At 40.6% G+C, this 15,230-nt stretch overlaps 1 protein-coding gene across 1 annotated transcript; it reads left to right on the top strand.

Annotated features, from left to right (window-relative positions):
- The first annotated feature begins 6,480 nt into the window (after positions 1–6,480).
- Positions 6,481–9,534, top strand: LOC109504175 (uncharacterized). Its single transcript, XM_025301057.1, has 6 exons — positions 6,481–6,825; positions 7,399–7,732; positions 8,803–8,947; positions 9,037–9,113; positions 9,326–9,418; positions 9,509–9,534. Exons 1-6 carry the CDS (start codon positions 6,481–6,483, stop codon positions 9,532–9,534), a joined length of 1,020 nt encoding a protein of 339 aa, XP_025156842.1.
- The last annotated feature ends 5,696 nt before the right edge of the window (positions 9,535–15,230 follow it).

A 15,230-nucleotide genomic window follows, 5' to 3' on the forward strand; every position in this document is an offset into this window, starting at 1 on the left:
GGGATCGAGAGCTGTACGTACGTGTGGTAGACGAATTGCGCGATTTAAAAACCTGGAGGCATCGATACCTCGCTCTGTTGGAAACGACAAAGAATGCTTTGCGGGAAACAACGCGCGAATCCGATCGACTGCAACGTCAATTCGAGCAATTATACACGCAAGCGATAGACCGATTTGGATCTCTGCACATAACGTGCAATGGAGCACCTCTGAAAAAACCACTTCAGGATTTTCTGTCACGAACGCAAGAATCTCCAGAAAATGACAACAATTGCAGCATCGTGTCGCAAGCTTGATTGGATATCGAGCGCGACGCGGCCAATTTGTTAGCCGAGGCGAGCGCACTGTCCAATGTACTGTCGCGACTCGACGGTGGTAGCGACTCTGAATATTATACGCTGTGGTTGCACGAACATACGCGAGACTTGGAAGAACGCGCTCAGACTGTCGAGACTCAACGCAATTTAGTTTATGAACAACGGTGTGACTCTCTCGCGCGCGAAATCGAGTCCCTGGAATCAACTCGTCAATAAATAGCTGAGATATTCGATAAAGCCCTCATGATCGAACAAGTACACAATCATGTTCGCGCGATAGCGTCGGGCGCTACGCGCGACATAATTATGCGTACAAGCAAATTGCGCGCATCCAATAACACAAAAGACTCGCAATCGGTCAACATGTGGCATCGCATCGTGAATCTCGTACGACATGCGGCATTTCGCGACACCGGTCGAGCCGCGATTTCGGAACGCGCTGTTGAGTATCTTCGCGAGAGTCCGTATCCGAGCGTCGCTATGTCCGGACCTCTGGCTTCGATGATCGCCCGCCTCTGCGACGAATGGTGCGATCGACAATTGACACATTGCTCCGGCTGTCACGATCCTTCGCTGCCGCTGAGAGGACCGTTCGAAAGCGCGAGCGACCATGCGATCAAACGAGCCAAGGCGGCCAATAGATCACGCGATATTCTCGTAGCATTCTTGTACAAGCATCCAGAGGCGATTCGAGCGATGAGGCGCGCACTGCATAATAATCATTGGCGCGATTTGAACGCTACTTTGGCCTCCTTCGACGATAATGCAACAGCAGCGCGTGACGAATGGACGGCGCTGCAACCTCGCTTGGATCTGTTGCTCCCGGGTCTCGTACGATGCATCGTTGAACTCTTTGATGTTCAACGAGATTTGGCAAAAAAGCGTGCGGCTGAAAAAGATGACGCCAGCAGTTACGCCTCTCTATCGAGCTCAACGAGCGAAGCCAATGTTCGATTGTCATCTACGTACCGTACGAGACGCAATAGCAACGGTCGGCTCGTCGGAGGAGCGGCGTCGGATCCAGGCTGCGATTCTCGATGGCGAGGCTACATGATCGACCGTCGTACAGATTGAACGTCAACACGCGCGCGCGCGTGCGTTACACATCGTCGACTGGGAACCCGTGATCCGATATGAATATTATCTTTTCCGGGTTGACATATTGCACATATCGATTCAACGGAGCGCAACTGAAATCGATCTCTTTCTCTGCGACGACAACCGCTGATGACTGCGGTGGAGATGGTGGCCGCGATTGCGACACGACGCTACTGATGCTGCTGCTACTACTGCATTGATCACTATCGTCATTAGAGCAACGATCGTACGTGAGAAGGCAAACCAGACCAAATGATATGATCAATGCAAATATCGCCGAGAATGCCATCGCTAGCCATACGAAAGGAAGATTATGTGCACCAACCGCCACGATAGATGCGGCGCGAAAATATTCGTCGAGTGTAACATCCCGCTATTCCGAGGCATAAAGAAGGAAATTTTTCTTCCAAAATCTAATTGCCGTAAAGATTTCCACTTAATGGATAACTGAATCGAGAAAAGAAACAAGGTCGTCAGGCACGCACCTTTCTTTGTCACTGTTTTTGGCTAACCAACAGGTCACGAATTATCTGTATCCCACATCTCAAGCGCCTTCTATATTCGTCGGAACCTGTAACAATAATATTTTAATACCCTACTCTCTCCAATGACGCACTTATGCGCATATAGTATATGTACATATACTACACTTTTGAAATTGCACCACACTCACTTATTTAACACCCTATATAACCGATATTTTTATATAATATCTCGCGTAATACCTTTTCTTATATATATATATATATATATATATATATATAACCAGTATATTGTATCCTATTATATGAAGTAATACACTTCATCTACGATATATACATATATATACATCTAACCTAATAATTCATTACTTTAAAAATATTTGATGGCGACCTTCTAAACTGCAAAACAATTGCAGAAAGGCCTGGAAGACAGTAATAAGTCATATATAATTTACAGCTTCATTTTCAATATATTTAATGGATAGACTAATGATATATATATATATATATATATACCTAATTGTACCATAGCTATTGAGTACAGAGACTTAATTTAACCACTTACCATCTTACCTAATAAGCCATTGTTATAATACAATTTATCAACGTCAAATCCTAGTATATTACTAGCTTAGCAGACCTATGCTTAAACTTGTCGACGAAAAGCAAATAAGGATAAAATAATGATTAATAACCGCGATACACTAAAATTTTAAAGGTTTAAACCCACCTGTGCAACAAAAAGGCGTAACAAACTCATTCATAGTCCCTGAAGCAGTATACCGCGGTAGCCTTAAGGCACGTCGCGCCACCGTCGTCTCGCGGCCACCGAGCGTACCCACTCGCGCTCCTCCTTACCGACTCGATCAAAATTGTTGCTGAAAAATATTAATTTAGAAGATTATTGTTTGCGCACAAAGAATCCCCGAGCAATAACCTCTAGACCGACATAACCGCCATAGTTACCTCGTCCTTCATGTTATCACTAATACTTCAATCGTTTTTTTCACATGATCACCCACACAATAGATATATATATATACTAATAATTAATCCCCCATTAAGAAAAGTCATCAGTAACAGTAATTGACAAATTCCTGCTACTAAAAACTTAAACGAATAGACAAAATCAACCTCCACCGTGTAACGCAAGCCACGGACTACTCCATCACCTTTCTCGCTATCTCCTCGATAAGATAAACTGTGTATTCCTATACCATGACTAATCCAAGCAGAGATCGTTATTCATATCTCCTCACCGTAAATAACTAACACCTTTTACCCACCTCTTTCTTACTAATACTTTGCTTTTCAAATACTATCTAATAACCCTAGAGAAATAGGAAAAATTTTAGAAAAAGGAGAAAGAAAGGAGGGGGTGTAACAAGTAGTAACGCAAATTTAATTGAAAATAATTATACTGTATAAAAAATCCTTGTACAGGCATTACAATATTAACACATAACGCCTATACGTGTCGATCTTGGCATTATGCTCGCTTCCTGTAACGAACAAAATAATTACCAATTAAATATTGTGCTTTTAATCGGGACAAGTTTTATTTACCCGAACAAATTTTTAAGACCGTAGGCATCAGGGTCAGGGCTCAAATCCAAACCACCGTATATCCAAAAGTCGGCTGCCTCTCTCCTCCTCCATCTCCTTTTCCAACGCACTTCCGTCATATCGCGGATAGACAGCAGACCAGGAATCTGGATATTTGTCTTTACGGTCACATCCCCATTGCAGAAGCACTGTAGTAACATACCTTAGTAGTATAACCAAATATCCTAATGTGCATCCAATTGAGCTTACATCCATGCATGCAACACCCTGACATATACTCACTATTATCGCCGGCACCGGTCGGAAGTACCTTCGCCGAGGAAAACGTTGACGGAAGGGATACATATTTTCTCCTCTTTCTTTCTTACATACACGACTGATCATTCGCAACTGACAGCTGACTTATGAGCACACAAAATGGAGACCGACAAGTAACCAACCTCGAAATAGCTAAACACCCTCCCTCAGATAACTACTACCACCTATATGTACTAACGCCGAGCAAATATCCCCGCATGGAACTAGCACCTAGGATTGGACAACAGGCATGAACGTAGCATAAACCTAGAATCACCACTCCCCTATCAAGCATATCCCTATATAAAATAGGATTCAGAATTGGACAAAAATTTCAATAGAGTAATACCCAATTAAAAGTACGCAATAAAAACAACGATATTAACAAATCACACACCTCTAACGCTCCATATTACATAAAAATATCACTGAAAATAAAAATTCCAAAATCAGTGCAAAATAAGGAAAATTATTTTTCTTTGGTCTTAAAAACTTCAGGAACAATATTGATATCATCCCTGGAGCATGAAAATGACGAAATTATAAATAAATAAAATAATTTTGCAAACAAATTTTGAATTTTCACTATCGATAAAATTACAGCGGGAACTCTTAATATGGTACCCTCGAACTCGAAAATTAGGTAGCTGCAATATTTTAATTTGTTAATTTAAACAATCAGACAAATAACAATCAAATCACCGCGGATTCACATTACCATGAAGACATCAGAGTGTACTCATAAAGAAAGAGAAATAACGTTTTAGTTATTATTTAAAATTTGAGGTTATTGTTTATAACAATTATAACAAATAACAGATGCTCATTATAATAAGCCCACATCTTTGCACGCCTGATTTGCCTGTTTGAACAGTTGCCCAAGGAGGAGCGCTTTGCTAAAATTCATCAACTGAAAGCGAGTTTGAATGACGCCGAGATTTGCATGTGTCTGGGTCGTCGACGCGGCAAACGAGAACTTATACGCTTGCTGTGCTATGGGGCCAATCTCAACATAGAACGCATGCGGTTCAATGTGGCGAACATGATTGTGGCCTATGGCGTAATAGATTCCTCAACGATGCAGAAACAGGCTACCGATGGAATCATGCTGCGAAACTTGGACGAGTGGTACGAATATCCGAATACGTTCGAAGCATGTGCCTGGAACAACGTATCGGCCGATGTTATAAACGGTATGTTGTGTGACAATCAACCGGTGGTGGATGGAAAAGCCTGCCGTTGCTGCGTCTCTATGATGATTCGAATCTGCAACGGCGGAGGTGCGTCGCCGACATTACGTTCTCTAGAATCAACCGCCGCAGTCACAACGACGACGGTCGACGGAAGAGAAACCGTCGTCTCTCAAGCGCGTTCTAGATCTGGGATTGTCAAATCCAGGAGTCGCGGTGACGGCGCTCAAAAGAATGCCGTGGTGACGAATGAGAAGACGACGACGACGACAAATACGAACGACTCAAAGCGCAAGAGAGCCGGCAATCGCGAACCGAAAGCGAAACGCGCGAAAGATGATACGAACGGATCAGCAGCAGCGGCAGCGGCAGCAGCAGCAGCAGCAGCAGCAATAACAGCACTTACAACAAACGGAACAATAGCAACACCATCTACTATGAGCGGAGCAACAGCAGCAACGACACTTGCGAACAACGAAGTACACGAGAAAATGGCGGCGTTAGTAACGACAAAGCCATCATCGATTAATCAAAGTCGCGGAGTTGCTGGCAAAGACATGTCACTCATAACCAACTTGAACATGTCCAGCAGTGATGAGGAGGAAGAGGACGACGGCGATAACGGCGAGGGCGAAAATGTGCTCGACTACGTCAGCGGCAGCAGCAGCAGCAGCAGTTCGGAGAATGAAACACCACTGCCACCACTGCCACCAACACTATCAATACCACCACCACCGTCTTCTCATACCTCGCCTGACACGGAGGAAGCAGGTCACCGAAGAGTAATCGATCCTAAGTTGAAAAAGAAGTAACCGAGGGTTCGTATGTGCGTTCGCTAGTACCAGGTCAATTGTACGAAATCATCGTGGAATCGTTGACGCGACCGGACGCAGACTTTACCATTATTGCGCGACAGACGCAATGTCTATCGCGCCATCATCCGTATAGTGTGTACGCTTCCACCCACCGACTCGAACGATGATGAGGCCTTTCAACGATGCGATTTTTTCAATATGGAAGATTCACCCTACTTGTATTATGTTGACGAGTCAGTGGACGTAGTGGTGCGCAACAGACGCTATACGACGATACACGCAATCAATCGTCGACACGATTGCGCGCCTCTTTGTCAGCACGAACGAGATATCGTAAAAATTGTTTCGCGCCTTGTACGAGCTATTGTATTTCGCGAATTTCGCGAACATTAAGAAAAAATAAAAAAAACATCAATCGAAAAGCCTTCGAAAAGTCAGTTTCTTCCAATTCGTTGTCCAATCCCTCAATCGTCGTTAAGCGAAACGCTGACCGCTTGCGATGCATCATCGATTTCGCGAACTCTTGGCGCTGATTGCAATTGTGCTCTTGCTGTATTTTGTGCGACGCGCGTACATATCTGTATACGTCGAGCCCGAAAGAGCGACGATTGCGCATAATTTGGACGTGTTGTACGATCCACTGGTCGAAGCGAACAATGGTGCGATTTCGAACGACGACGTACAGCGGGAACGATTTCTTCGTTTGACAAGACAAATGGGCACGGGGATAGATTCTCTTCCCGCGGAACACTTCGAATCGGTGGAAGGACGAAGAGGTGCTGGTGGTCTTGACGACGAGGAAGACGAAGAAGACCAAGACGATCACGCGAGACAACGCGATTGCTTGACCGTCGGTGCTTTCATATCACCGTACGATGAATACATAGATTGTCGCAAATTTTGCAAGGTGAGCGACGGCGTAGACTATCGTTATTACGATCGGGTGGGCCTGATTCTGAACGATCGTCGCAGCCGGCCCGGAGCATACTGCATGCCAAATGATGCGGCGGTTTGTAACACCAATCATCTCTCGCCCTTTATAGCAAGCATGGCTGGCGATGTATGCCGCAAACACGCGCATTTGCCGGCGAAGGCACCAATCTTATAACGGTGTGCAACGGTGCACTGCTAGATCGCGTAACCGGCAAGAACTGGCATCAGCACATCGATCCATCACTGACCTTCGAATCAATAGACGAACGATTGCCGAGCGGAGAATATCGTTTCGTGTGCGCGGAAATGGAACTCGACGATCGCGAGAACAAAACCATCGAAGCGCCGATCGACCGCTTGATAGTTCTGCCGAACGCTTGCGCCTCACTCATTCCGTACTCAGACCCGGCGATCAAGCCCGACTTTGAAACCGGCCGCTGCTTTTGCGGAGAGAGAGCCTCGTACGACGATGTGACCGGTCGTGCGTACCAAACGTCGTCTCGAAAATTACCGATGCGTTCGACCCGCGCACCATGGAAACGAGGCTGCGTACCGGATACGCGGCCGGTGCAACCTATGAATTTAGAAGATATCTCAAGACTAAACTAATATTTTCTTGGAAATAAATTGAAATGGCCCTCATTGGTTACAAATATAATTCTCACAAATATAATTTTCGTCACATTAAACTAAATATTTCTTTTTCTCTCAGGCTGTACTTCGCAAATGGAGAAAACAACGTCCTTCAAATGTTCCAAAAACAGTGCTTTCAATGACTATGACATTACCTTTATTACTACCAGAAATGTTTCAAGAAGCTTTACATATTATACAGACTGAAGCTGGTAAACTTTCTAATGAGTATCCAGATATTTTACAATTTATGTCATATCTAAGACTTAACTGGTCAAAAATGGTGTCAAGAATCAGTACTTATTGTTGTCCTGTGCGCACTAACAACATAGTAGAAAGTTTCCATAATATTGCTACACAGAAATTGGGTACGATGAATATTAATATTTGGGTTTTTCTAGGTAACATTTTTATCTACATTTTCTTTTCCTATTAAAACCTGAAATTCTGTAATATATATGCGACTATATTATCAATATTTACAATTGTATAAAAGACGTGATTTTCGAAAGCTACTCTTCTTTACTTTCTATTATCGCTTCCTCCTCTTATCGCTTCAACTTAACCGATAGTCTATGCAAATGACATTCACGCCACTCAACTTCAGTTAACATTACATATCAGACATTAATATCAGATCGTTAATGTTACATTTATGAAGCTAGCTGGAGCGGCAAAGCGAAATAAGAAGATATAACCTTCGAAAATCATCTCGTTTATGTATGTAATGTATGTATGTAATTCAGAATATTGTAAGAAATAAGATAAACAAAGGAGGGTATGACTTTTAAGGGATTGGGGACCGCTACCTGAACGTAAATTTCCTACTTTCTCTTTCGTATTTTTCCCGTAGAATTATAAAATCAACCTTAAAATTACATCTAATAAAAGGAAAAATAGTTATAGACATTTAAACGTTGATTTTCCTTGAAAATCATACATTTTCCAACACTGCCACTTTAAATAACTTTGACCTTTTTGAAGGTGTTAAATCTTACGTTACACAGGAGACTTATTTTCTAAACAATTGATAATGATATGAAAACATACTTTAAACTATACTTTAATTGACTACTGCTTTTTTCAGCTGCTTAGAGTATATTTTCATATCATTATCAACTTTTGAGAAAATAATTTTCCTATGTAACGTAAGATTTAACATCTCTAAAAAGTCAAAGGTATTTAAGATTGCAGTGTTGGAAAATATATGATTTTCAGGGAAAATCAACGTTTAAATGTCTATAACTATTTTCCCTTTACTTGGCGTAATTTTAAGGACGATTTTATAATTCTACGGGAAAAAATACGAAAAAAAAAGGAAATTCGCGTTCACTAGCGATCCCCAAATCCCCTTAAAGTTATATCCTACTTAAACATTATACGTGATGTAAAATATATAGGATGAATACATTGTTATCAAGATATCTTTTTAATTCTCTTTATATCTTACATTGTTTTTTCTTCTTTTCAGAGAAGTTATCACATTTAATTCCTGACCAGGAATTAGATTTACGTCGCTTAGAAAATGGTATTAAACCTCGACGACCTCGCACAGGGGCAAATAGAGAAAATGATTCTAAAATGAGACATGCGCAAGAGGATTTAGTTAATGAAAGGTATTTATTTATTATTTTATATATTTTATACACTTATTATTTTTATATAATATTAAGTAACAAATATGTTAAAACTTTAATTTTATAAGGTTGTCGTTAAAAGAATTTCTACTAATGTTTACCATGCACAATAACTTTGAAATTGAAAAAATGGCATCATTTGAAGGTAAATATATATACTGTGTAAAATATTTTATATTTATTTTGTTTGTAATATTCAAAATATATTATACAATTGATATATAAAGTAATGGATATTATATTGATATGGTAACGATTAATTTATTGACCCTTTGATGGTTACAATTATAAAATCATTATATTAATTACTAATTTTATTACCGGAATATTTATTCCGCAAATATATACTTTTTTCAGACGCAGAATTAACATGTGATCTTGAAATAACTAGTGATGAAAATGCAAATATGGAGTTGTTTTCAGAAGATATAGGCGATTTCTTACAAACAGGTAAAATGTACTATTACAACTTGAAATCATCATAATTGTAAAATAAATTGTATCATATGCCCGTATTCATAGTCTGACCTTATGTTTAAGGTTTCCTTAAGTTTATCTTCAGATAATCTGTAGCCAATGTAATGATCCATGCATCATTAAGATTGTCTTAAAATATTTACTTTTTTGCTTCAGGAAAGCTAAATATAAGATGCAGATCTCGACGCGTACATCGCAACTCACGTTGTCAAAGAGAGGAAAATATTTCTACAACAAATTCAGGTAATAATAAATATTTTATCTCATTTCACAACTAACCGAAAGTTTCTTTCCATATATTTTAAAAGCGTAATACATGGATATATAAGGTGTCCCATTTTAGGGGACACATTAAAATATCTTAGAAACGCTGCGTTAAATCGAAAAATGTTTCAGACTAATAATTTTGAAATTTCCAGAGATCGATAAGTTAATAAAAGTTAAGGCACTATTATAGTAATATAATGTTGATAATAAATAAAGTAGAAAAGTCTAATATTATTTTTTCTTTTGACGAATCATTTGCGAGATATCATAAGTTAAATGTTGAAAAAGTTACCAAGTTTTCCTTAAATATCTCAACAAATATTAAGCAAAAAAAAATTTTTCAGATAAAAGTTCAAATTAATTTGTGGAAAAAGATGGTATAATAAAAAGTTGGTATTTCCGTTTAAGAAAATTGATGATCAATTAATATCTCGAAAGTGGCGTTATCTATATACAAAATACTATCGCTGTCTTATGTCCTTCTTCAAGCCAAACAACTTTTATCTGAAACATTTTTCGATTTAACGCAGTATTTCTAAGATATTTGAAGGGAACCTTTAAAATGGAACACCCTGTATACAGGGTGGCTCACGTAAAGTGTTAAGTCCATAATTTTAAAAATATTTATCAAATCAATAAATTGTTCATAAGGAAGTTTCATGCATTCGAGAGACCTCTCTAACTACATAAACGTAAAGACGGGGGTAACTTGATAATTTTAAATGGAAGCGCCTATAAAATGTCATATATTTGGGTTCTACGGGAAAAAACAAGTAAATTTTATCTGAACCTTTGTTTGGGAAATGCTTCTATCAAAAGTAATAATATTTAAACCTTTAACAATTTCATTCATGATTGAACTCTATTGATACAAAGTTGCGTTCGCGATACAACAAAAACAAAAAACAAAAACAAAAAAGACCTTAGAGTATATACTTGATGTTAACCAAAAGAAACATAAATAAACACATTTCGGGAAACGGATCTGTGATCTACGTGATATTTACGTTTCCCGACAAATGTGTTTATTTGTTTCTTCTAGTTAACATCAGGCATGTACTCTAAGATCTTTTTTGTTTTTGTTGTATCGCAAACACAACTTTGTATCAATGAAGTTCAATCATGAATGAAATTGCTAAAGGTTTAAATGATTACAACTTTTAATAGAAGCATTTTCCAAACAAATGTTTCAGATAAAATTTACTTGCTTTTTCCCGTAGAAATCAAATATACAACATTTTATAGGGAGTACTATTTAAAATTATCAAGTTACCCCTGTCTCCTCTTAAAGGAGAAACGGGGCCGACTTTACGTTTATGTAGTTACAGAGGCTTCTCGAATACATGAAACTTCCTTATGAACAACTTTTTATTTGATAAATAATTTTTAAGTTATGGACCTGTAATACTTAACCACTCTGTATTATATATGTACACGGTGGAGGATTATAAGTTTACAACCCGAAGTATGAAAGTAGATTGGGTTAAGACAAACATAAAAGTTCCATACCGTTTTGCAAGATTCGCAATAATTATCGAGTTATTAATGACAGAAATCTGAGGAGTGAGAGCGCGCCGACATAGATGATTGGAGAAGCGTTGCAGCTACTCAGGCAACAGCGCGGCCCACTCGACCCATCAACTATTGGTGGCGTGCGGCGAGACGTAGGTCCGGCGAGATAATACAACGAATAGCGGCGCATTGTCTTTCCTCTCGCTGCGCACTGCAAGAGTTGCTGGATCGACTGGGCCGCGCTGCGGCTTAAGCAGGTGCAACGCTTCTCCAATCATCTATGCCGGCGCGCTCCCACTCCTCAGATTTCTGTCATTAATAACTCGATAATTATTGCGAATCTCGCAAAACAGTATGGGACTTTTATGTTTGTCTTAACTCAATCTACCTTCACACTTCGGGATGTAAACTTATAACCTCCCACCCTGTATATATATACAGGATGTTTGATAGCTGATCATGCAGACGAAAGTTGGAGATAGATTGGGTGTAGCCGAGAAGAAAAGTCATGTACCATAATGTCAAATTGGCAATAGTTAACGAGTTATTAATTAAAACATGTGAGCCAACGAACGCGTAGAGAGCGGAGGGCGGACGCAGTAAGCACGTAGACATTTGATATAGGCGGAATCAACGAGTGACGATAGGCAAGCGCGCGTGGCGTGGGGCAACATAAACGACAAGAACGAGCTTTTCCTTTATAGCTTTTTCCTTATAGCTCGCTCGCTCTTTATCACGCTCGCTCGCCTCTTATCGCTTGCGCTCGCTCGCTCCTCGTCGCACGCGCTCGCCTCTTGTCGTTTACGTTGCCCCTCGCCGCGCGCGCTTGCCTATCGCCACTCGCTGACTCCGCCTGTATTAAATGTCTACGTGCTTACTGCGGCCGCCCTCCGCTCTCTACGCGCTTGTTAGCTCACATATTTTAATTAATAACTCGGTAACTATTGCCAATTTGACATGGTACATGACTTTTCTTCTCGGCTACTCCCAATCTATCTCCAACCTTCGTCTGCATGATAAGCTTTCAAACACCCTGTATACAATACTTTGACATTTAATGCATAAAGTGAAAACAATTATTTGTTTCCAGATAATGATAGAGAAAATGTTCTACACTGCGACGTATCTTTTGAAGCGCCGACAAACCGGCGTCGGTCCGTGCGCCGCGGTCTTGCACCAACCAAGTGTTGGGCGCCAGGTGCAGCGAGCTGTACCACTCACCAACGACGAAGCTTACTCACGGCGCGCGAATCCATCGGTTCCGGTAGCTCGAGATTAATTCGAATCGGCAGACGGGAAGGGTTCGTCGGAAATCGGGAAAACGAGAAGGCGGGAAAGAATTAGAACGGCGCGACTTCTATGAAAATTCGCTTTATTCTGGTCGGAAGCCGGTACGTTCCGAATCTTCGCGGGACGGTATAGTTTCTCTCTGCCCGCTTACTCGCAAGTTCGCTACCGCTCGGCGCAACAAAATCAACTTTCTGATGATACACGCAAACGCACGGAACACCAAAAACAAGCAGGCGGACGGTCTTACAATTACGGGCATCTCTCGGCGGCGTGGTCCTCGATGGTCGACGGGTCGGTCAGCCCGGTCGCGCGTCCAGCGGCAGCTCGGCTTCTCCGCGGCCTTGGCCTTCGGTCCGTCACGGCCCTCCTCTGCTTTCCGGTACTCTTGGGAGCTCTCGGGAACTCTCACTCGATTTCCTCTCTCTAGCGAGCGGCACACAAATCTTTATCTCTCTTACGAGCGGCACACAAATATTTGTCTCTTACGAGCGGTACACCAATCTTTATCTCTTACGAGCGGTAATTCAATCTTATTGGTTCTAGGCCAAAAACGAATCTGAATCTTTTCTTCGAGGCGAAAAACTTATCTCGTCATCGAGAGAGAAAAACGGATCTTCCCGTCTCTCATTTTTTATCCCTGTTATTCCTTTCTTTCTTTTTCGTCCGGGAATCCTTCCGCGAATTCTGTTGACATCCGCGGAACGGATTCCTTGTCTCGCTCGCTCTCTCTCGGTCTCTCGCTCTCTCTCTCTCTCTCTCTCTCTCTCGCTCACGGCGTCTCGCGAGCGTGGCTCTTTGTCCGTCTAGCCGTTGTCTTTGGCTAGCGACCCATGCGTCGAGAACGTGTTCAACGGTATATTGCTGCCTCATCCGTGTTGTCGTGTTAGCCTGCGGAATAATATACGGCAGCGGTAATCATTGCGGAATAACGATAAACTTTCGGCGACGAGACGAGAAAAGAGCGCATTCACCTGAGCTGGCCGCGCCGGGCGGTGAGCGACGTCCTCGGCATCCTCCCTGGTCTTCCTGTCCGGGTTGCCGGCTCGGGAGGTCCATGGGCACAAATCTTGGGGGCGCGGGACCGTCGCACCTGCACGCTCCTAATTCTTAGGGCTAATTACTTGAGGGGGGATAATTCGGCTTCCCCCTCGCGCGATTCTCGCTTACGGACCGAGGGTTTTTTTCCTTGTGACGGGCGCACCCACGGCCGCCACGTCACAACACATACAAACGATGACACATGAAGAAACAAATGTTATTGCTGACTCGGATAATGTTATCGAGGAATAAGGTAATGCTTGTTGCGAATAGCTCCAAGGTTTAGTGAACACGGTGTGTGATTAGTCTCGAAACGAAAAGTTATTATATACTAATGCACTTGCCCCAGTGTTACCAATGATGATACAGTTGTATCTGATTCAGCACAATTCATGGTCAGTGGTACACAGACAAGTTTTTCTGATATTTTCGGAATTTTTTTAGCACAAAAGAAAGAAAGAGTTGATTCAATGTATACTTTTTTATATAAAGAGTCTTAAGTCTTAGTTCCTATGATCTACGTATTGTGTTCTACGCGTAAAAATATTTTAATTAATGTTCGATGTATATAGCAATACCTACAAAATTAATTTTCTTTCCATTATGGATGATGAAACAATATATGAGTTACCAGACAATGAATATTTGTATATAGATGACGACGATGCCAGCGGAGAAGACCTGCCCTACCATAGGGTAAATTGGAATCTCGAAAATAAACCAACCAATTCAAAAGAAGCTTCCGTAGACATTTGTACGGTGTGTCTTGCAAACGAGCGAACGCACGCCTTCATACCGTGTGGTCATCTAGCGTGTTGTCTTGAATGTATCGAATTTCTTCAAAGCGATCGATGTCCAATATGTAACTTGACATATACTAGCTATGTAAAAATTATAAAACCATGAAACGTGAAATTGTGAAAATAATGAGAGGATTATTCTTTTAAATAATTTAAACTAGAAAACAGACTAAGTTTTGCAAGAGAAACAATCTGAAAATTTAGTCGCCTGTATGGATTCTACCATTCTGTATTGTTACATCCGTAATATTAAGTATAACAATAAGCGTTGTGATATATTACACTTTTACAAAGTGCAAATGTAGACATTACACAAGATTGTCTCACTCTATAGTATTATAAACGTTTAATACTGATCCTGCCTCTCTGTTATTTTCTAAACATAAGTAATGACAGAAAACCAATCACTAAGGTACCTATCGAAATGTAATTGCTAAAATGATGCATACTATTTGTCAAATCCGATTATTTCTTCATACATTTTTTTCAGTTTAAGCTTATATTCTAGAGTTAACGATTCTACCTTGTAAAGGGATGCATCATTGTAGAAATTACAGATCATTCAATTATATTCTAAGTTAGTACATGTAAGATTTTGTTAAGACAAACCTGTTAGATTACGTACAAATATGTTGCCAAAGCTACATTTATTCCTCTTTGCAATACTGTCATATATATATATATATAATTCCAAGTATCCAAGTGATATAATTGTGTATCTCTGTGATATGATGCTTTTTTCTTATGTAGCGGAATATAAATATTGTAAAATGCATGACACATACTTTTCGTTTATGTCAAATATTTTGTTACCAATGTTATGCGTACAGAAATAAAATAATTTTAGAAATAGTTAAACATTTTTCATTCAACGAATA

This window comes from Harpegnathos saltator, unplaced genomic scaffold, assembly GCF_003227715.2.
Source record: "Harpegnathos saltator strain DR-91 unplaced genomic scaffold, Hsal_v8.6 scaffold40, whole genome shotgun sequence".
Classification (NCBI taxonomy): Eukaryota; Metazoa; Arthropoda; class Insecta; order Hymenoptera; family Formicidae; genus Harpegnathos; species Harpegnathos saltator.